Here is a 21,644-nt window from a genome sequence, read left to right as displayed (position 1 = left end):
ACAACCAGTTGCTAGAACCCTACAGGCACTGCACACTTGTGAGCAAGGCAGTATCTCTGGATGCTGCAGCTCTCTTCTGCCTGCAACCCGTCTCTAAGCCTACACTCACAACTGGGTTTCTAGGTCCACTTTGGACCACAGAACCCAGGCAATGAGGACCAGAGACCAGCAGGTTTGGGTGAAAGGGTGATGCAGTCAGAGGTGGGGAAGCTACTTCCTCCATCAGCCCCACGTAGCCAAAGGGCCAGCTCAGGCAGGGCAAAAGCTCAAGGCGAACAAAAGGCTGAGGTATTTGCTGAAAGACGTCCCACCACAGTGTGAATGCAGTCCCACCCGCCCCATCCCCTTCTCCCACAGCCTGAGGAGGAAGCCTTGGTACCTGTTTATTCTTTAGGTCAAGGGAGAGCTCATAATCGGAGGCAGCCGCATGGGAACACGAGGCCGCCCCTTTGCTGCGCTGCACTCTCACTGGGGAGCCCGTGTGGTGGAGGCTCGCCTTCTGCACCAGAGGGGAACACCCCGCTGCCTGCTCTTCGTGGAGCTCCGCATGCTGGGCTTTTAGCGTCAGGGTGTCGGACCTGCCTTCCTGGCCACTCTGTCTGCCGGCCTCCTTCGGATCCTCCGTTTCACACCCGGCTTTCTTGCTTGTGGAACCGCTGGGATCGTCACTGTGAAAGAAATGCAACGTTTCGCTTTTTTTATTTGTTTTTATTATATTTGATTTATGATCATGTTTATTATTCTTCACTATACTCATTCTCCGAGCTGCATTTTAAATGTCTGGGAAGCCTAGGCTGTGAGGGGTCTCTCTCAGTGATGGATCAGGACTGTGGGTTGATGCAGCCAAAGCTCTGATCCCTCTCTTCCTAAGAGCAGGCACCCCTGTATGGACCAGTTCCGTGACTCCTGGAGCTGCCTGGCTGCCTCTGCTACAGGTGCTGCAGCTGGAGGAGGTGGGGAACCAAGGAGGGTCTCATGGCCTATGGACACCTCTCCTGCCCTCTGGAGCAGCTAGCAGCTGGCAATCACTCCTGTGCCCTTCCTGCCTATTGATCAGCCTCTCTCTGCACATCTCAAGTCCCACCTGGCACTGAGCCAGGACCCCAAGGACCCTGTTTTCCCTTGGAGTTTCTAAAGGTATGTGGAAGATGGGCAGAGGAATGTTGCAGAGTTTCCAGAGGAACTCTTGGAGAGCTGAGAGTATAAAGAGCCAGCACTTAAGAGCCAACCAGCACTTAAGCACTTAAGAGCCAGCCAGCCCTTAAATCCTGACTCTCTAAAGTATGTCTGCAATACAGGCATAGCAGCCTGCAGAGCTTCCATGAAAGAAGCCTTCTCTTTATGACCCACAAATTGCTGTGCCACTGAGATCTTGTGGAGAAAGGAAAACACTCTTTTCTCCTGTCAGCCACAGCAGCAATTGTGTGAAACCAGGGCCTGACAACAGTGCACTCTAAGAGAGATGACATCTTGCTCCAGGCAGGATGGGATTAGCATATGTCTGATCCATTGAAGTGCTGAGGAAATCTATAGTTAACCCTTCTTGCCAAGTATATTCCAAAATCATCTGATTTCAAACAAGGGTTTGGTATTCTGGGAGACTGTTTCAACCATTAGTGTGTTTGTTCATCATTACATTAGCCTCCTTCCAGTGGCTACAGAGGAATAATTTATGATTTCCAAGAGTGTGCAACCCTGCATGGACTCTGGCTTCCACTGCACCATGTCCATCAGACACATTGGTTTCCAAGGAATGACTATTTAGCTGAGAGCAACATCTAGTTTGGAAATAATTTCTACAGAACCAATGCATTTAATTCCACTGAAATCAAGGATATGTACTGCCTCCCATATTTAAACACCATTAAATTATTCAACTCACATCTGAATCATATTTATTTCTCTTGGATTTGCTCCACATACAACTAGTTCTGCTATTATCTATATAATAAATCATTTTATGATTGATGTTGATGTCAGAGCAAAAAGAGGAAAATCAGATATGATTTTCTGTAGTGCCCAAATTACCTAGAAGCATTTAAGTCTTATTTTCAAAAGTGCAAGCACTTAAGAGCCCAAGTCTTCTAACTGTAAACAGACTTTGCCTCCTGAGCTTCAGAGCACTTCTGCACACTTACTAGTACTTTAGGAAGTATATTCTCTCCAGTGGCAGCTCTTCTGTTCAATAGATTTAACAATCAAATTTAGAAATATTCCCACATTTTCTGAGGGCTCCACATCTGATGAAGCAAAGACAGTACCACAACTTCAGAATTATGAAAGATGAAAGGTTTCAAGGTAGAAAGCTTCTTCTTTTATACATGTGCATGTAGTCACCAGTTAGATTTAAAAAATATATTCCCAGAAGAAGCCAGTCTCTTACATAAATGCTATATAACCAACTTTGACAAAGCATATTAAAATTATGTCTTTCCATACTCATCGATCAGGAAATACCACCATTACAATGAGGCATAAAACTATGCTTTTAGGTTGTACACCTTATAAAAGTTTTCACTATTCTATTCCTGATACTACACTTTTTTCTACACCTAAAGATAAACTCCTAAAGTATGTAGCCATTTTTAACTACTTCTGTTCCACGTCCATCCACATTGCAGGAAACCTTTACAAAAGACTTTTCCCTTACAGCTCTCATTGCATTGGCAGCCCCTGTTCTATACATTCTCATTTTAACCAGCAGCGCAGCAATTTTTATCCTCAGCTCAAGGGATGACCAGGTGACATAGATTTGATCACGTTTTCATTGAAGTGTGTGCCGAAATCCTCGCAAGTATTTCAGTGGGAACTGGACTGTGCCCTATAAAGCAATTTCTGTGAGACACATAAGCTCTGATTCAGCAAGACACACATCCCAAATTGCTCTGCTGAGTCAAGGCCTCAGTGCACAGTGTGCTATGCAGACCTTCTTCAGGGCAGATCAGGGCCCGAGGCAGTAGGCTAGAGAGCTAGTTGACTCCCCTTGGAGCATGAATGGTCTCTAAATGCCAGCAAATATTCCCTGACATGATGGTCCTCTAAACGCTCACACATATGCTTAGCTTTGTTTTTCTGAGGACCTTTGCTGGCTGCTCATGGCAGAACATGAAGTGTGTGAGCAAGAGCTTGCAGCCTTCGGTCCCGTTGCCCTGTAAGGAGTACATCACCTCTGGTGGGTGCACACTATCTGTCTGGTTTTCTGTCACACACAGTTTAGAGCCTGAGTGTCACATTCACAGTGACAGCACATCCTGCATGCACTGCTAATACAGAAGTAAAACCAGTAGGGTTTGTAGAATCACAGAATAATCTAGGCTGGGAGGAAGGCTGGAGGTGTCTATTCCAACTGCCTGCTCAAAGCAGGGCCATTTTCAAAGACAGATGGGCCTTCTCCAGGCAACTCTTGAATATCTGCATACACAAAGATTCCCCAGGCTCTATGAAAAGCCTTGTCACCTAAAGCCTGACCAGTCTCACCTGGGAGTCTCACAAATATCCCCTGCACAGCTGCCCCTTTTCAGCTGAGCCCAGAGCCATCAATCCCTGCCCCAGCCACACTGTAGGAACACTGGTCTCCAGCCCTGCCACAGCTTTCCCCATTATGTGGCCACAAACCCACTTGATTTGGACCCTGAAGACTGACTCCCCAGCTTGACCTTGGACCTGCCTCATCACCATGGACCTACCCACTGATGACTGGGCTGTGTCTGATGCTGGTTACCCTCACCAGACCTGATTCTGACCTTGGCCAATGGGGCAGAGGACATTGGACCAATCCAGAATGGTTGGAAACCCCCTTTAACCTCACTGGACATTTAGTTTATTCCTCGAGACACAAAAGGGCCCTAAGACTGCAAGCACTAAGTGCACACAGTCACCGATGTGTAAGAAGCACCTCAGCGCTGCCCTCGTGGGGTGTAACTGAAGCCCCTGCAGACACAGTGCTGGGATAAGGACACAAGCTCCTCACACGTACACATCAACCTTGCCTTCCTCCTCCGTGCGTGCTCTGAGCCCAGTGAATACACCCATACAGAATGGATTGTGCTTAAGTGTGGAATTTTCTGCGGGTCAAAATTCGGTCAGATCAAAATCAGATTCCACTGAAGCACTCAAAGGCATTTTTCAGCTAGATGTTTTTATGCTAAATATAAACTTTTTAACCCCGTGTTGGTTTGGCTGTTGTGCTGTTCAGAACACAATAGCAAACACTCTTGCTGAAGTGGGAATAGTTTCTACATGTTCTGTTGTGGAAAGAAAAGATAATAAAAAATGGCTGAACCAGTTTTACTTAGTGTGAAAAAATCTGGAAAAAATACCTACTTCACCTTTGGGCAAACCTGGGAAATTTCATTTTCAGTTGGTATACTTCAGTGACTTATAAGCAGTGGAAAAAATGAGTTTGCTTAGCAGTCTAAATGTTATCATTACAGCCCTATGGTTTCACTTACCACCTGTATTCCTCCCAGTTTTACTCCCACCTTGAACCTGTTTCTGAGGAAGTGTTTTGGGGAGGCTTTTTTTTGTTGTCCAGTAGCAGCAACTGATGAAGCCCCCAATAAGAAATAAAATACACTGCTAAAGATCAAAACCGATCCTGCAGTGAAATACAGGCTAAAAACTTAACAATCCTGATTTTTTTCCCTGTGTCCTGAGTGACACAGTTGACTTGCATCGGTAGAACACAGGTTTTGTTAAAAAATGAAGGCTCAGGAGATATTATAATCACAATAACCAAAAAAAAAAAAACCACCAACAGTAAGGAAAGTAAGTAGGGCAAGAATAGGCACTGTAGCATGGAAGATCTCTGGGAAAAAAAATGTTATTAAGCAAATTACAGGGACCCACTTGTTTTCCCTTGGTAAATAAGCAATCAGCCTCCCTGGCTGTGAGATGAAGAAGGGGAATGGATCTATTGCACATTCTGTTTCTTGGATGAGAAAATTTGTCTAACCACTTGCAATAATTAAAAGTCCCATGCAGAGTCTAAGGTGTGAATCCCAAAGTCCCGGCCCAACTCCAACTAGGTTAATTTAGTTCTGTATCCCAGCATCACCCCTGCAGTTTCAACTGTAATAGGTGTTCTTTACTCGCTGTCCTAAGGTACCATATACTACCATTTTTCACAGCTTTTACAGCTACTCTTGCATGATTAATTCAACAATTTTCTGCCAGTCATACAATCAAGTAGGAAAGGTTTGTAGTTTCTTTGAATTCTGTTTGATTGAAAGTTGTAATATTAATGTAAATCACTTGCAATCAGAATAAAAAAAAAGGTAAGACTAAAAAATCAGCTGTTCTCTTCTTCCTAGATGTTCCTATCTGACTTTTATGACCCATAGCAACTAGCTTAGTCATTATTACAAATCTCTCATGTTTCAGGTATCTCCTGTACTTTTGCACTGCTGACTTGTTCATGCCTGCTGCAGACAGCAACCAGGTTTGTTAACAAAATCGGTGACTACAGACAACCTGACTCAGGGCTTATATAAAATGCTTTCACCAGTCTAGCATTTCAAAACAGGGATATCAGGGTTTTGAGCTGAATCCTAGTGTTTGTTTCAAGAAAGCAGGATGGTGAAAAAGCTCTCGCTGAGACAATTCAGCTGGTGCTCATAAATGTTTTTATTTAGCACAAGTAAATAAGACTTCTGATACTTAGCTTTTATGTGCAGGTTTCTCAGGAAGATTTTACGTAAGGATTAGAGTAAGGATTAGAGTAAGGGAAGGATGTAGGGAGATGATAGAGGAGAAATGGTATTATATAGATGGTTTTTTATGACTCTCTCTTTTCTCCCTTCCTGCTACTTTGGAAATGTAAAGACCAAATCAGTGATACTAAATTATCAAGCCAGAGAAGCCCATATACCCATTCCTAGTAGTATCAGCTCCCCATGTCTGTACAGAGCTGTTGCATCACTGTCTGTCCTGTGAGAGATTTGACTACTTATCATTTGCTAAAGCATGAGGATGGTGTCCTTCCTTGCACACTCCTCATCACCTCCTTGCTTCTAGAAATACATGTTTCCAGCTTGGCAAAGATCTGTGCTTCTAACTGACAGCTGTGGAAATGAACCATGGTTATCTGTTGGATCTTGACTGCCAGGCTTAAACATTCCCATAATTGATGACTTGAGTAACAACATGCAGCCCCTTCCCCACAAATCTTTAATGACAATTTCAAGCTAGACCTGCAGGCAGAAACACACAAGTTGGGTGCTCCAGACACTACATTCCATTGCACCACTGTCAAAAATCAGAATCAGTTCAAGTCTAAGACTAATTTTCAGAGCTCTCAGAAAAGTGTTTACAGAGTAGCTGAGTGACTAAACAGGACTCAAGGGCCAGAAGGGCTATTCTTCTCAGGGACAGTAATGTTAGTGCTGTAAGAAATTAAACCTGAGCTTTCTCACTGATCACTCCAGACCTAAAGAGCTCCCGTATGCTCGTGACACAAAACTTATCTCTTTGCTCCTCTCTCCTCCAAGAAGGAAATTTTTTTTCAGATAAATAAGAGTAATAACAGAGGAACAAAAAATGGCAATGGCACCTCTGGATTTGGTGAGTGGTTTGAGAAACCAGTCACTCAAGAAGAGGATGTTCAGATGCGCTGTTGCCAGGTATAATGGTTATGCAAAAAAGTCTAGCTAATTGTACGGAAGGCTGTGAGGTGTTACAAAAGTACTACAGAGGCGAAGACCACATTGCTGTTTCCCATGTATAACTTACCAAACACCTTCATCATGGTATTCAAGGTCAGTGAGCAGGATTGTGACCCCTAACAGAGGCAAAGACTACATGGCCTAGGTTGTGAAAGACCACAAAAGTTTATTAATACATTTCACAGAGCTCAGTATGAGGATCCGTTGGTTATTGTATATATACTGCTCTCAAATTGCCATAAGTGATTAATATTATCATGGCCTGAGAGTCATATGAGACTTTGAAGCTTCACAGATGTCAGAATAAGAAACCCTTACAAAGTGCCGTATAGAGAATTAGAAAAAGAGGTCACCAGCTAATGTCAGTAGAATGGAGTCCAGACCCCAAGTCTGCAAGAACCTATGCTCACTCTGTCTTTCCTGAGCTTAACTATTCAGGAAAAAAAATAAATCAACTGCTGACTTAGCAGGGTCCAAAGTGCCTTCTCAGTTTATACCATTTCAGTGTTCCCTGAGGACACCCATGACATATGGGTGAATGGGTTCATCAGAATTCAATGAAAAAAAATGGCTGAGACAGGCTTGGTAATATATTATAGGATCTTTTCAAGGTTCAGAGATTTCTGACGTGCAGGGTGTCTGAGTGCAAAAGAATTGCTTCTGATTTGCTTTTAAGTTCAGGTTTTAGGGTGACTTGAAGGCAATGCTCCCTGGGAGCATGCTGAAACTGATGGAAGGCAAAAGTCTCTCCTGCCAGAGAGGCAGGGAACTTGGAATTTGATCTTGGCAAATCATCCCCTGCCAGCCGAGCTGCAGCTTTCTCAGACAGTCTCCTCCAACAAAGACAAATATAGGAACAAGATTCTGATTTTGTCTACATTCACATAACACCTTGCAAAGCAGTGGCATCAAGCCATCTTCTCACACTAGTTTTACCCAAGAGGATTTAATGATAATTAACTGAGCTCATTACCTATCTCAGAATATATAATCTGTTTCATAAAAAGGCTAGCACACACACCTGTAAAATAGATTTGACAGTAGGGTACAGTAAATACATTGGAAATCAATTAAATTTAACATCCTTTAGCACAGACTGAACCAGGCAACATCTTTTCAACATTGCTTAAAGTGGTTTTGGTGAGATGTACATTAAGCAGACAGATAATGTAATAATACTATCAAATGCCTCCTGTCCCACAGGGACCGACCTGCCAATGTCAGGGCCTTCATTTCAGATTTCGTATTTCAACTTGATCCCCATGTGCTGTTGTAATTCCCACATTGTTGTGTTGCTGTGCCTTTTGGTACAGAACAGCACTATAGGAATTAAATTTTTCTGAAGCACCCCATACCCTTATGGCGCAAAGATGATTGTCCAGGTGTCAGACTGGGCTGGCTGCTTGTTGAGGGCCTGGCTCTCCATGAGGGACTTCAGCCACCAGAGGACTAGGATCTCTCTTTTTCATGGGGAAAGACAGGCTCTTCCAGGGGGTAACTTGGAAGAGCTAAGGCAGCTCTCACTAAATGAAAAGTGGTGTTCATTGTGCAAGGTTGGCTGTGCTGCGTGGTGTGGTTGTCACAGCTTTTTTCTTATAGTTCCTGTGTGTGTCTGGGTGACATCTCATAATGGCACTTTGGCCACCCCTCTGGCATATCCCTCTTTCCTCTTCCCTTCCTAGCCACGACTCCTGTTTCTCCAGCTGCAGGAGCACAGGGCTCAGCTTAGGAAGTAGAGCCCCTTTCTGAGCTGCCTGTCACATCTCGGGGCTTGACACCCCAGGGTGGTTCTGTGCTGTCTCTGCAGGTTAGACAAGGAGGTCCCACAGCCTGTCACTGCAGAGAGGGTTACCTGTGGCTGCTTCAAACGGGGCACCTGTGCTTATCACTGAGGTGTGAAAAGCACCAAGTGGATACTGAAGGCATGGGAGGCCCTGCTCTCAGGGTTTAATTACTTTTACTTTAACCCTGGACCTCTCTTGCCTCTCCAATGTTTGGTAAACACGACCTTTTAGAGAAGGAAAAAACAGATGGCATCCTACATTAGTGTAACCGCCCGCTCAGCACCCCGGGAAAGAGAAACTTGGCTTCTCAGCAGCAGTCTTTCTGCCACTTCAACTCAGATCTCTTGGCTCCTCATCCCCGAGGCAGGTTTGAACATCACCAAATTCGCTGACAAAAGCCTGCCAGTGCAATCATGCAGAAGATAGAATTTCACTGCTAAAATGAGATGAATTCAGGGCTGGGAGGCAGCAGAGTCTCTACAAGGAAAGGAAACCTTGCATGTCCCCTCAGCCCATTGCTCTCCTAATTCGGCTGCCTATGAGCTGGGTGAGGGACACAGCTCTTGGCATTTATAAACCAAGGCAAGGGCTTCTGTGGTCTTCTTTTTCCACCTGTTGTGATGGACCCTACGTTGGACTGCACCTCTGGGTTCCCTCCTAAGGGATCAGGGTAATTGATTTCTGAAGGCAGTTGAGTGAGCCATTTCACAGGAATATCTTCTTGTGACTCAGAAAAATTTTATTTCTATTCTCAAGTATCTTGGCTGTTTCATCTCTTGCAATCACTGCAGCCCAGTAGAAGGACACTGCTTGTGCCAAACCAAGCAGAAGGAAACCCGGTTCTCCTCAACAGAGTAACACAGCTTCAAATCACCATCCTGCTCAATACAGACAGTCCAAACGCCATTTACCAGCTTTAGGAAATCGGATATGATTCAGGTTTTAACTTTGCCACTGTGTTCAGATCTAGGGGTTTGTGTTGGCTGAAGACCAAAATAGAAACAGCAAGGCTAGCATTCCTTCCTCCTTTTCCCAATCCAGTGACCACCCCCACAGCCTTACGCAGTAGGCACAAAGCTCTACTTTTCCAGGTTTTAACCTATTTTGTCACTGCTGCTTCACTAACGCTCTGATCCACTTCACATCACTTCTCTTCCCCTAGGCTTCATTCCTTTTTCCATCTTTCCTCACTCCCATTTGGAAAACAGAATGACTTAGCAGCTTACATATTTGGTCATGCAAGCTCATATTCCCCTATGGTACTTAAAATTCACTTACCTATGAGGAATGAAAATTATTCCCACCTTTTTTCTCCATACTCAGACATGGAGCTTTTGGAGCAAGATCATTAAGAAAAACTGGAGTTTTCCTAGACGAAACCAATCCTACTGTGTGGTTGAGCAGTACTCTGGCTGGTGCTAAATGGCTTTATGCCAGTGGATTGCACCAAAGTCAGTGAAGGATTCAGCCCAATATGCTCTATTTTAAGACAATCTGTAACATCCTTATCAGATCCAGTTGTGCTGTAACAGCACAGCAACACTTCTCACAACATCATTCTACGTCATCCAGTTTTGTGCATCTTGACCCACCACTCTCACATTAGTGTATTTATGAAACTACAGGCATCTGTTATATTTTGTCAGTCACCCTGAAAGACATGCAAAAGAGTACCAGCAGTGTGTACATAGGGTAGCCTATCCTCGTCTTCCCTCTTTCTCCAAAAGATGGAATGAAAGAGATTGCAGTCAACCTAGGCAATAATAACAGCATCATGACCTGTTCAGAGGAAAGCAGCAACATAATCAGTTTGGGGCATCACAAAGGTGACATACAGCTCTAATCACTACACAAATACAATTCCCAGTGGGATGATGGGACAATCTATGCGCTGACGAACCAAGGTGCCAGCCAGAGATGGTTAAAAATTACTAGAACACACTTCCAAGTGGCGTGGCCAGAGTTCGGCACTTCAGTCTCAAAAGAAAAATCTCACTGAACTCAGGTCCTGTTTATGCCTTGAACAAGCAAGATGACAGTCCCAAAAATGTCCCAACTTTTTTACACCCACTCCCTCACCTATCTAGATATTTTCAGAACCCAGAGTGGCTTGAGCAGCTGTACAGTGTGCTCCACTTCAGCATCTCAGATTCTTCAGTTCTTCCTGAAACGTATGAAAGCCTGCCAGGGCCACATGCAGAAGAAGAAATTCTGGTGCAGAGATGATTTTTCAAAAGGAGAGCTTATTGTATTTGAGAACAGAGCCTGTCCCATGGGGGTGGTCAGAAGATGAACCTTCATAGGAGTGAGTTAGTGTTGCAGAGCACAAAAGAGACAAAAGGCCTTTGGATTGAGATCACACTACAAGAAAATGTGTAATAAAAGGCCACAGCCTCATTGCTGTCACTGCCAAAGAATGCTGGCATGAACAGGACTATTCCAGCCAAGGGACCTGCTCATTTATCTCCTGCTCATATGCTCTTGTTCCCTCCAGTTTCTTCTTTCATTTACACTATTTTTTTATCTTCCTGCTTTTCCTGCTCCTTCTCTCCTGTCATTCTTCTCTGTATAGCATGTTTGCCATTCATTTTTCTTACAGTAGCACTGTTACATTTGTCTGTCTCCCTTTCTTTCTCATTGGCTCCTTTTTTTCATCTCTTTGCCCTATCTATCTCTGCCTTACAAGCCATTAATAAGCCTGTGGACAGAGGGTCTACAAAAACCACCTGTCAAGTTCCACAGAACCACACCATAGTGTACAAAAGGTCAGGAATGGCTCAATTTTGGGGGTGGGTACGTCTTGACTGATGCAGATCAGGTCAGATGATATTAGTAGAGGATTAGGATGAATGGTGTGAGCTCCACCACAGTCCATCTGCTATTATTTTATCAACCGTCTGTGCTCGCTTTTCAGTGCTAGATACAGGAATATTTCCAAGGCTGGCATAGCCTCTTCTCTTGCATCTCTGTGGCATTAGCACACAGAAAACACAGGATACAGCAGGCATTTATGTTGCATTCCCCCAGTACCAAAAAGTTGCCATGTTACAGGCAAGGAATTCTCCACAATATAGGGGAGAGAGAACATGAGGATCATCTGCAAGCCAAGAATGAATTGTCTGGTATTAGTGCAACTAACTGATTAACTGATCTCAACAACTGTTGAAAGTGGCTTCCACAACTGTAAGGCTGGCTATGATTGATCCTCTTTCACAGATATTACCATGGCCCAAGAAATAGCAAGCACTGTCACATGTGGAAGAAGAGTACTTGAATCCAAGTCCAAATTCCTCTAGAGCAGGACTCAGGTAAGCAACAGAAGCAACTGGGGAAAAGGAAGGACTGGAAGAACCTGTGGCTAGGCAATGGCTGTGTACAGCTTCAGGCTCTCAGAAAACATGTGTCTGATGGGCACCTTTGCAGTTTCAAAATAAGATACTTCAAATATGGTTTTTTTTGGCCTCTCTCTCCTGGCATCTTCCGCTTTCCTGAAGAAAGGTGTTGATAGGGGCAAACAAAGAAACCAACGTGACAGGGAGACTCCAGATTCCACCAGAAATATTTTTTTTCCTATTGAAGAGCCCATCTATTCCTTACTTTACTTCCCCACCCTCATGTTCTCCACACTTGCCTGAGAGTGGCTGCACCAGCTGTTGGAGAGGAGCTGAGAAATGTCTGTGTGGAAGATAGTGCCAAAATGTCCTGGTGGATCTCCTTTACGGGACTGAGACGCTGCATCTGAAACTGACCTCCTGTTTCTTTGGGTGCTTCCAGAAAGAGCCATTCCTCCCAGGTCATAGTACCAGAAGAATTGCCAACTATACCTCCCTGCAAGAGATTCCCAAGGTTGTTGGTAACTATGATGTTAAGGATGTTCTCTAAAATATTTTTTGCTTATAATTCTAAGTGTTTCCATATTTGCCCTAAATCTACATTCACTAAACATCTTTGTGATTCTGGACCTAGGCTCCTGCAAAGCAATTAAAGTTGCTAGTCCTCACTGTACAAAACACCCATAAAAAGTAAGGAATCTACTCACTCCCTAGCTTAGGAAGAGTTCAAATCTGGGTCTAGACATTACTCCTTGCCCACGTCTTTGTGTCAGACTAAAATCCAAACTCTGAAAACTGTGAGCCGGGGGAATATTTATGTGAACTTTGCTGACCCATCCCTGCCTGTCTGCAGCATCCCTGCAACCTCCAATCATACTCTCTGGAACAAGATTATTAAGTCTACAGGGAGGGAAGAATAAGAAGTAGATGAGCTGTTAAGAAGCAGAAAAAAAATCTTCTCTTCATGACTGTGACCTCAATAAGGAAAAGAAATGAGAAGCACAAACAGGATGTGCAAGCAAAGCAGAAATGTTGCTCAAACTTCTGTGTGTTTTCAAAACCAGTGGTGTGGAGGACTTTGGCAGGAATGCAAGAAGTCAGACTGAAGAGCTTTGTGTACTGTCATTTGTCCTCAGAGGACACAAGATATAGACCATGGGTGTGGAGGCTTGCTTTGCACTGGCATGTCCACGTCCTGTTAAGATTGACCTGGAGTGTTGTCCGTTAAGAATCAGAGAAGAACTCAGTCTCCATTGTCCACTAATTGTAGGAGCATCCACTTGACACTGCCAGCTGGGGGGCAATTAGGCAGAGTTGTTATGCTTTTTTAAGTGGAAGGTTATAGATCTGAATTGATATAGACTAGAATCAGCATCATGTTTCACACCTGAGACAGAGCCACTGAGTAGCTCTGAGATGAAAGGAAGCACTGACCTCCCGATTTTATATCCAACATCCTGCCAGTGATCCTAAGTCAGAAATGCTAATTTCCCATTTCGTGAGCTGGATTTGCATTCTTTCTGTGAGGCAATCTTTTACAAGTTCAGACAAAATGTTTAGTAGCTCAGTTGTTTTACTGTAATGCTTAAAGAGTGATGGACACTGGTGGAAAACCATCATTCCCCACTGTTTATCAAGGTGCTTCAGTAGTGTCCAGAAGGAAAATTCACTTGGTGAGTGGTTCAGTTCTCAACAACTTCATGGGCTTCAGCCTTAAGGGACATCTCATTCACAACCTAAACAAAGTCTTGGGGATTTCTCAGGAGGATCTAACTGTTAGAGGACGTAGAGTGATCCAAGGGCAAAGTGAGAACTGTGCTGGGAGGAGAGATGCTCCTGGGCTACAGCAGTGGGGAGCCAAAGAAGGACATGATGTTGTGACTGTGCAGTGGATAGTTCATGGCTCTTTTGTGCCAACGCCTTCCAACATGACTTCATAGGACAAAGAACAAATGCATGTTCAATGGAAACAGAGTTCAGGTAAAGAAATGGGAAGAATCAGAGAGAGCAGATCTCCAGAGGTAAATGAAATCAGATTTTGGTTTTTAAACATGTGCTGCTTAAGGGGTAGCATACTCCTATGCAGCTCAGAGAGCTGGGAAGAAAGATGTTTGAAGGTTTGATTTGAAAGAACCGTCCAAAATCTGTTCATCTACTTATCAGCCTCCCACATATACAAATGGAGCAACAAGCACAAAGGACCTCTTCCAGTAAGAACCTGTATTTTCATTTCAGTACTTTGATAAGTAACAAGTGGGGCAAGAAGGAATTTCACCAGAACTGCAAGGAAGGCTGGCTTGGAGATGTAGCTGATGGTTCACAGGTCTCTTTACCACTACCTCGTGCTGTGATGCCTGGAAGCAACCAACCTGCTACAATGACTAATCCAGCAGGCACTTTAGAAATGAGTCCACAGCTGTCTGAAGTCTCAACTATATTGAGTTACAATTTCACTGGTCTGTAATCATGAAGTAAACACTTCACCAGTTGCACTAATCATGTTTTAACCCTGATCTAAGCAGCAGTCTCCCTACTCAAAAGTGTGGAAATATTACAGGAAAGTATGAACAGAGCTTGCCCAACTTTTTCATAGATGTTTCAGACCCTAGCTCTTCTGCTCAGTACACCTCCAAGCCCTTCTAGAAGACTGCTCCCTCTTCCTGGAAGGACTCTGGTTCCTTTACCTTAAAAGCAGGTCAGGCCTCATCTGCACTTCTTACAGATAGTAAGGACTTTCCCACAAATGCAGTGGAACATCCTCCCTTCCTGAAGATTTATTCTGGGATTTGATCCTGCCCTTTACAGAAACGTACCCAGATCCCATCCAGTCTCCCTTGTGACATGATGCTTCAGCACTCCAGTGCTATCCCATGTCCATTGCCGAAGTGGACCTGCCCCATGCGCTTAAAGTTTTGTGTAGAACTTTTCCCGTTGCTGGAGGAGAGGTGATTTTCTGATGATTTCCTATTCAGCACCACAGGGGAGCCAGAGGCAGGCTCCGAAAAGCCTGTGAAAGGCAACTGAATGAATATACTGTTCCCTCCAATTGTGACTCCATCATTTCCTCTCATTACTCTAATAGAAACAAATCTTTCTCATCTCAGCCCTATTACCTCACACAAAGGAAAATGGTATGTAATCCTGTTAGAGCTGGGCTGCTGCTGGACACATTTTAAGGTCATTGTTCTGGGATGCCAGTCTCTGCTGTGTGAGACTGGGAGAGGTTGGAAATGCAATTACTAGGCTATTCAAATCCCCAGAATGAAACCCCACTGTTAACAGGCAGAAGCCAGCAAGAAAAAGAGCAGTTGCTTTATGAAATTACAGGGTTTGGCTAAATCAGAGTCTAATCAGCACCTCAGTAAAGGAGCAGAGTTAGCTCCTACTGCCATCCATGGAGTTTCTTCCTGATCTTTGGCATACTCAATGGAAACCCAACCTGCAAGATGGCTTATGGTCATGAAGCCAGTAGTGTACAAGTCCATTGGAGACAATGGTGGTCCATATACAGGATTTATACTGCACTTTGAAAGGGGAAAGCCCTTAGAGTTCAGCAACAGGAATCTGCCTTCTGCTGCCATCACCTCATCTTGTACTTTGGCTCTGAGCTTCTTGGCAGAATCTGGGATCAAATCTGTCTCAATATTCATGGCCTACAGCACCAGTCTTGCTAATTGCTGGTGCAACCCAGCTAAGCAGCCAGGTGGGAAATTTGCATTGCTAAACTCATGGAGCTGTAACTTCCCCACGAGGAATTCACATGCTGCAGGAGAGAAGGGGGCTAGCTCTGCTTGTGGCAATCAGTGAAGCAAAGCAGAACAATATGAGTGGGAATAATCCCAATCACCTCATTGAGCTGGCTTCTGTTGAGTGGTTAGACACTGACATGTTCCTAATCATTCCCATCCATGTGAAGCCGAGGCATTTTTAGCTAGATTGCTAGCAAAGAAAGAGTCAGAAATCTTGCAGACAAACATTAGGGAAGACCACACGAGAACGACAGTGACCATCACAAACTACAAGCAGAGACAAATTTTTGTCCCAGATTGTTCCTGGCAGCCAACCTCCTACTGTCATTCCCTGCATTTCCTTCCTCTTCTGCCCCTCACTTGAGCTGCATGGCTGCTCTTGCTGGTCTCTCCTGCAGTCAGGCACTCACTCGTCTTACTGCTTTGATGTCCCTTTTTATCTTCACCTTGCCTGCTGTGCCACCCTCCTGCTGGCCATCTTCCCTCAGCCTCCCAAAGGATTCCTGTCCCACAAGACGAGGCTGGGTTCCTACTGAAAGCAGGACCATTCTTGCAGGTCCCAGAAGGACGGGATGTGGGCTGAGGTAGAGGAGGAGAAAGCAGCCGATCACTGCTGGAGCCTCCAAGTCCCTTGAAGAGATGAGAGTCACTTCCCTGTTTATGCTCTTTATTAGTCCCTATTCTCTTTAATCGGCTTAGACTGATGAGCCGAGGCAGCGGCAGGGATCAGCCGGGCTGTTTAATTAAAGGATTGCAGCTCAGCCTTGCAGTTTGGGGGTTTGTGTAAATGAGCTGCAAGTACATTATTTAATCTGCTGCGCAGAGAGGAGTTGGGGCATTAATGAAGCAAACTCTAATTAAAACTAGATGGTTGATGGTTATTAGTGGCATCAGTTTTGACAGGATTTATCTCATTTAGGGAAACTATCATGGAAGGGGGAAAGAAAGAATAAACCCAAGCTGGTTTATCAAAATTCACCACAGCACCACTTGTGACTGGCTGTCCATTCAGTGGGACACAGAAAAGCTGCACAGGGAGCCCCTATGTACCAGGTATTCCCATCAGGAGACCTGATGAGCTTATTTAGGGATATGCTTGGCTCACCCAGGAACTGATTGCCTATTCAGGCTGTCTGACCCACATATTTCAGTCTTGATTGACTTTTGTTCTGCCTTGGTTCCATGGGGAGCTTGTTCATGATGTGAGCAGGGTGGCAGGCTCTGTAAATAATCTGATGAGCTTCTCCAAGCAGCATAGTGAGCCATTTCAGAACACCACATGGACATCAGCTCCACAGTGATCCTGAGTTTTTCCCTCCCTGCCATTCTTTTGCCTTCCTCACTGCAGTGTATATGTAACTTCAGACATGAAAGAAGCCCATGGCTGACTGCAGGACCTGGCAGAGACTAGAAGATGTTTTCTGGCCAGCATAAAGCTGACTGGTGAGTTTAACAGTGCTGCATGTGCTCTGCTTTTCTTCTGGCACAGTGTAGGAAGTAGTGATGCTCTTTTCTCCTGAGATGGTCAGGCAGGGAGATCACACATAAAAGCTGCTCTGTTTCAAAGAGCAAAAAATTCTGTGTGTCTGTTTTTCACTTTCAAATAGCCATGGTGGTTTTAATCTTTTTTATGTCTGCACAGTGTATTGTGTCACACACAAATTCAGGACTCCTATTGGAGTCTGGAGGCATTAGAAATGGAGAGGACACAAGAAAGTCCTGGGAAAAAAGTAAGGAAAGCATGAGGCCTGCAGAGTGGGACAAGTTACAAAAGGCATAAAATGGACAGGCATAGATCAGTATGAGAAGCCCCTTAACTGGAAGCCCAGATGCAACAAGCAGTTGAGGTCATTGTCATTCATCCACACTTCAGAATTTCCTGGCTCAGACTCATCTTTGGATGCCACTTGCCAAATTTGTTAAATTACTGAAACAAATGGTTGCTTCTTCTTCAATTTACCTGTCAAATCCCAGCAGTAGGAGGGCAGACAAACTCAGGCTCAAGGGATGAGCAGGGCCTTTGAGAATCACCGGGATGAAAGGAAGGCCTGACCAAGAACTTGACAAAAACAACCCTAGAGCCAAACACTGTAAGAATGTCAGCCTTGTAGAACAAGAAAATACTAGAAACCAAAGGAACTGATCAGAAGTAAGATGGAGGCTGCAACAAGAATGGGGCAGGGTCAAGGACGAGTGTATGAAGGTAGAACACCATGACAAAATTGAGGTTTGATTCAGACAAAATAGAACACTTAACCAAAACTGTCTCACTCCAGAAATGCAAGGGAGAGGTTGCTGACCACAGAAATATCTGTAGTCTCCTCCTCTGCTGTCTCCTTCTCTTCCTTGCCAGCATCCCCCATCTGCCATGGAGGTGCACAGGCTGTCATGCAAACTTTACCAACGCTTGAGAGCCCTTAGCACAGACGTCATGGGGGTTACCCCTTCCATTTTCATACACAGATGGGCAGGAGGGGTTCTGCTTCTTTACCCTGTCTCCAAGCATGGCTGAACTCTACTTTCAAAGATACACACCCACCCGCTCACCCCTGTTCTCTTCACAGTTGTCCAGCACTTATATTTTTTTCTTGGAAGGAAATCAGAAACTACAGTCTGCTCCAGTGAGCAGAACAAACAAGAGGAATATAATTTTAAAAATGCTGTAGCCTCACTAATGCAATTCAGCTGCCCAGTTCAGAGCCCTCCCTAGTAACTCAGGCTTCTTACCAAAGGTCAGATGTAAAAGTCTAGCAGTGTGATGAGAGAAATCTTTAAAGAGAAAACTCTTTGCTGTTGACAGAATGGTGATGAGGCCTGAGAAAAAGGAGATGATCTGTAAGATGGAAGTGTGGGAAGTTGTGAGAAAAGAAGGACATGGCAAGAACAGAAGGACAAGGCCAAGCACAGAAGCTATATGCAGTACATGCATCTCAAGTACTTTTGAAGCTCCTTGGACCCCTTGCTCTTGGCACTGACGTCTCTCACTGATGGGAGAGGGCTACGAGAATTGCTGGTGTCCCCACACCTGGCTGGACTGGATACAAGTTGGTGATAGTTAATAGTACCTGTCTATAATTGTTCTCTGCTGGCAAGCTCAGACCATTTCAACACGTGTAAAACTGCTCCCCCTACCCTGTCTCAGGGTGAGAGACAGAACCCTGAGTTTGGTGACTTTTGCTGTAGCTTAGAGGTTATGGATCAATACTGTGTCCAGGAACCTTATAGTGTGGGGTAGCTAATCTGGAGGAGAAGAGTGAAGCATGTGTATGTCAGTGTCACCGTGACACAGAAGGGTAAAAAAAGGTACAAGTGTGAATGTGGATTGATGGAAGCAGATGTTTGAAGAGAGGCTGAAAATACCTTTTTGGAAGTGAATGGGTGTGTGAGAGTGGAGGCCAGAGAGGGTTTTCAAGCAATTACATAACAGTACAAACAGTAATCTCTGGGAGTGAAAAGAGACAGACAGCAGTGCTGGGGACATGGGACGTAACGGATGATGGTGGAGGATTGGCATGTATAATATGTGAGTTTTGTCTGGGGCAAGAAGATTAGTAATGGATGATAAGGAAGTAGAAAAAATAAAGGTCTGGCTGGCAGCAATTTCCCACCTTGGTGAGGAGTCTGGAGATGAAGGCTTCTGCTCCGCGTCAGCTGCTGGGCAACAGAACTGGTGTAAAACAGTTTCATTCCTGTAAGAAAAAACAAACCATAGTAGGTCAGTGTTCAGTCCATTCAGCAGAAAACTCAAGGGAGAATGTCTTTTTCAGAGCTGTTCCAAGGGGACAGTGAACCCCAGTGATGCTGAAAGAGTAATCTAATTATTACATGAATATTTTGTACTCCAAGGTGGTGGGGAGCAGGGAGAAGGCGGCTGGTTGGAAATTCTACTTCCATCTATCTTCATCTCCCTTACCTTACCTGTCCTGCTGTTGATGTCAAGTCATAGAGAATGGGACAAAAGTGCCCAAATAAAAAGTTTTCTTTCTACCAGTATCTGTCTCATGATCCCATACACCTCATGAAAAATGGTTTTATCCGTCTCTAACTTTTATTTCTTTTGCAACAGAAATATGCTCTTAGATATGTTTCCTATACATTGTAATGCAAAGTAGTTGATTTTTACTTGAGAGTGGCTAAATTACCTCTGCAGATAATTTTCCTGAAACCTCCCTAGAGCAGAGAAATTGCCTTAGCACATCATCACTGGACATTACCAGGAACAGTAGTGGAAAACCGACAGGACAAGCACAAGTAGAGGGGCTCAGACCATGACAAGGGGAAGAGACCATAGCAGAGAAAAGCAAAACCATAAGTGGCAAACTTAAGCAAAACAGGAAAACAGAAGACTAAAAATGGGTTTACTAGATAAGAAAGACAAAGGAATTCATCCAAAGTAAGAAATCCTAGTGCTACAGAAATTTTTGACACTAGGCTATCAACTCCATTAGGTAGGTTTATTGGAAGAGATCAATTATGGTATTTGGTAGCTCGAGCTTGGTGTCTCAAAAGAGGGCCCCCAAGCAAAGAAATGCCTGGACAAGGATACCCTTACAACCTAAACTCCCCATCCCTCATGTGACAGTCTGGACCAACAGCATTATTAGAGTCTGGGGTTTTCACACCCTTCATTGGTTTGGTATTTTGTTGCCAAGTGGTTGTCTTGTGCTCATCTTCACTTCCTCCTTACATCAGTTTCAGTGGGGGTTTTGGTCAGTTCTGTAGTCAATATAATATGTTTTCTACAGTTCATATATCCATGACCTATGGGCTGTCCACTCCATCTATTAATTTTTAAGTAATATTTAAGCTACAGCTGTGTCTATTCTAACTATTATTAATGTTCAGACTGTTAGCTTCAAGTTTCCCTACAATCTCTCCTTGACTTACACAACACAGCCATATAGTTCAGATAAAATTCAACTTGCAGCTCAACAATTCTAAGTACTTATGTCAAGCAAATACTTGGCTACCTTCAAATAATATAAAATTTTCAACACCTAGACCAAACTTCCAAAACTGCTCACTAATCTCGAATGACTTGTTCTTGGGGTCCGTTACCTGAGAGCATTTGTAAGCAGCCTGGTTTTCATGGGTTTTGGGCACTTATCATGGCATTGGAACTAGTAAGAGCTGCTCATCACCTCTGAAAATTAGATCCTTTGAAGAGAGCTCCAGGGAGGCCCTTCAGCATATATCATCAGCCAATTTTGAACATGCTGACCTTCACCCATGAAAAGGAGTCACTAAAAAGAGTCTCAGTGCCAAGGGGGGAAAGTACTAGGGGAATGGAAAAGAAAATGAAAAGAGAAGAAGAAAAGCAGGGGAGACAAAGCAGGCTGAATCCTCAGGTGACATAAAAGCACCCTGTCTCCAAGTCAGCGGAACACCATTTAGAGCTCTCTTCTCAGTGCTACTGTGGAGACCCAGGGCTCAAATGCAGTCATCTCCTTTTAAAAATATTTTTGCAGCTTCTAACCCAGACATAAGCAGTACAGCTAAGTCTCCTGGCTTGTCTTGGGGGTCTCAGATTCTTCCAAAGGCCCTGCCACACTTTCCATCACTTTGAAATGTGAATCTTATCACCTTTGTCTTTTTCAAAATCTGATAGACATAGCCACAAAGATACCTAAATTACAGACAAGGATGATACTTTTCCCAGCTCGTTTAATAAAACAAACTGCTTAAGTCTTCCACTTCCTTGGCTACAATGGCTTCTCAAAAGGAATCATTTCCTAGAAACAACAGGACTGTCAGGAGCAGCACAGCAAGGGGAAGACAAAAGCATTAGCTTTACCTCACTGACCTCTAACCGTGCCCTCAGTCTCTGCCTGTGACATATAACCTGCTGGAAAAGAGAGGACATGTTTGTGTGATGTGTCAACTTCATCTCCTTGGCCTTCCACTTCTGGAACTACCCAGCTCACATCCCTTCCCTCCGGCCAGTCTGGTTATTGTTGGTTCTCACTACGTTGTTTCCAATTTAAACTTCTCAGGTGGCATGCAGCTATCTGACTGATGTGCCCAAAAATTACTTGTGTTGTCTTTTCACTGAAGCAAGTGGGCGAATCACATTTGAGTCTATGTTCAAGTAGGCTCACACAAGTACTCCAGCTCCTA

At 44.2% G+C, this 21,644-nt stretch overlaps 1 protein-coding gene across 6 annotated transcripts in view; it reads right to left on the bottom strand.

The window, feature by feature from the left end:
• The window catches only part of IQSEC3 (IQ motif and Sec7 domain 3), a 95,362-nt gene that overhangs the window by 33,240 nt on the left and 40,478 nt on the right, over positions 1 to 21,644 (bottom strand). For 4 of the 6 annotated variants that reach the window (XM_017804731.1, XM_017804728.1, XM_017804730.1 and 1 more), the window contains exons 2-4: positions 19,136 to 19,216; positions 12,078 to 12,274; positions 380 to 668 (exon numbers count right to left, since the gene is read on the bottom strand). In XM_017804731.1, the coding sequence (XP_017660220.1) occupies positions 380 to 668; positions 12,078 to 12,244 (456 nt within the window). In that variant the 5' untranslated portion in view covers positions 12,245 to 12,274; positions 19,136 to 19,216. Of the gene's footprint in view, positions 1 to 379; positions 669 to 12,077; positions 12,275 to 19,135; positions 19,217 to 21,644 lie in introns of those variants that run through there. The other 2 variants (XM_017804732.1, XM_017804733.1) reach the window with 2 other exon arrangements.

The sequence above is a fragment of the Lepidothrix coronata genome, unplaced genomic scaffold (genome assembly GCF_001604755.1).
Source record: "Lepidothrix coronata isolate B3197 unplaced genomic scaffold, Lepidothrix_coronata-1.0 Scaffold10, whole genome shotgun sequence".
In the NCBI taxonomy this organism is placed as follows: domain Eukaryota; kingdom Metazoa; phylum Chordata; class Aves; order Passeriformes; family Pipridae; genus Lepidothrix; species Lepidothrix coronata.
This window is presented reverse-complemented; position numbering and strand designations above follow the sequence as displayed.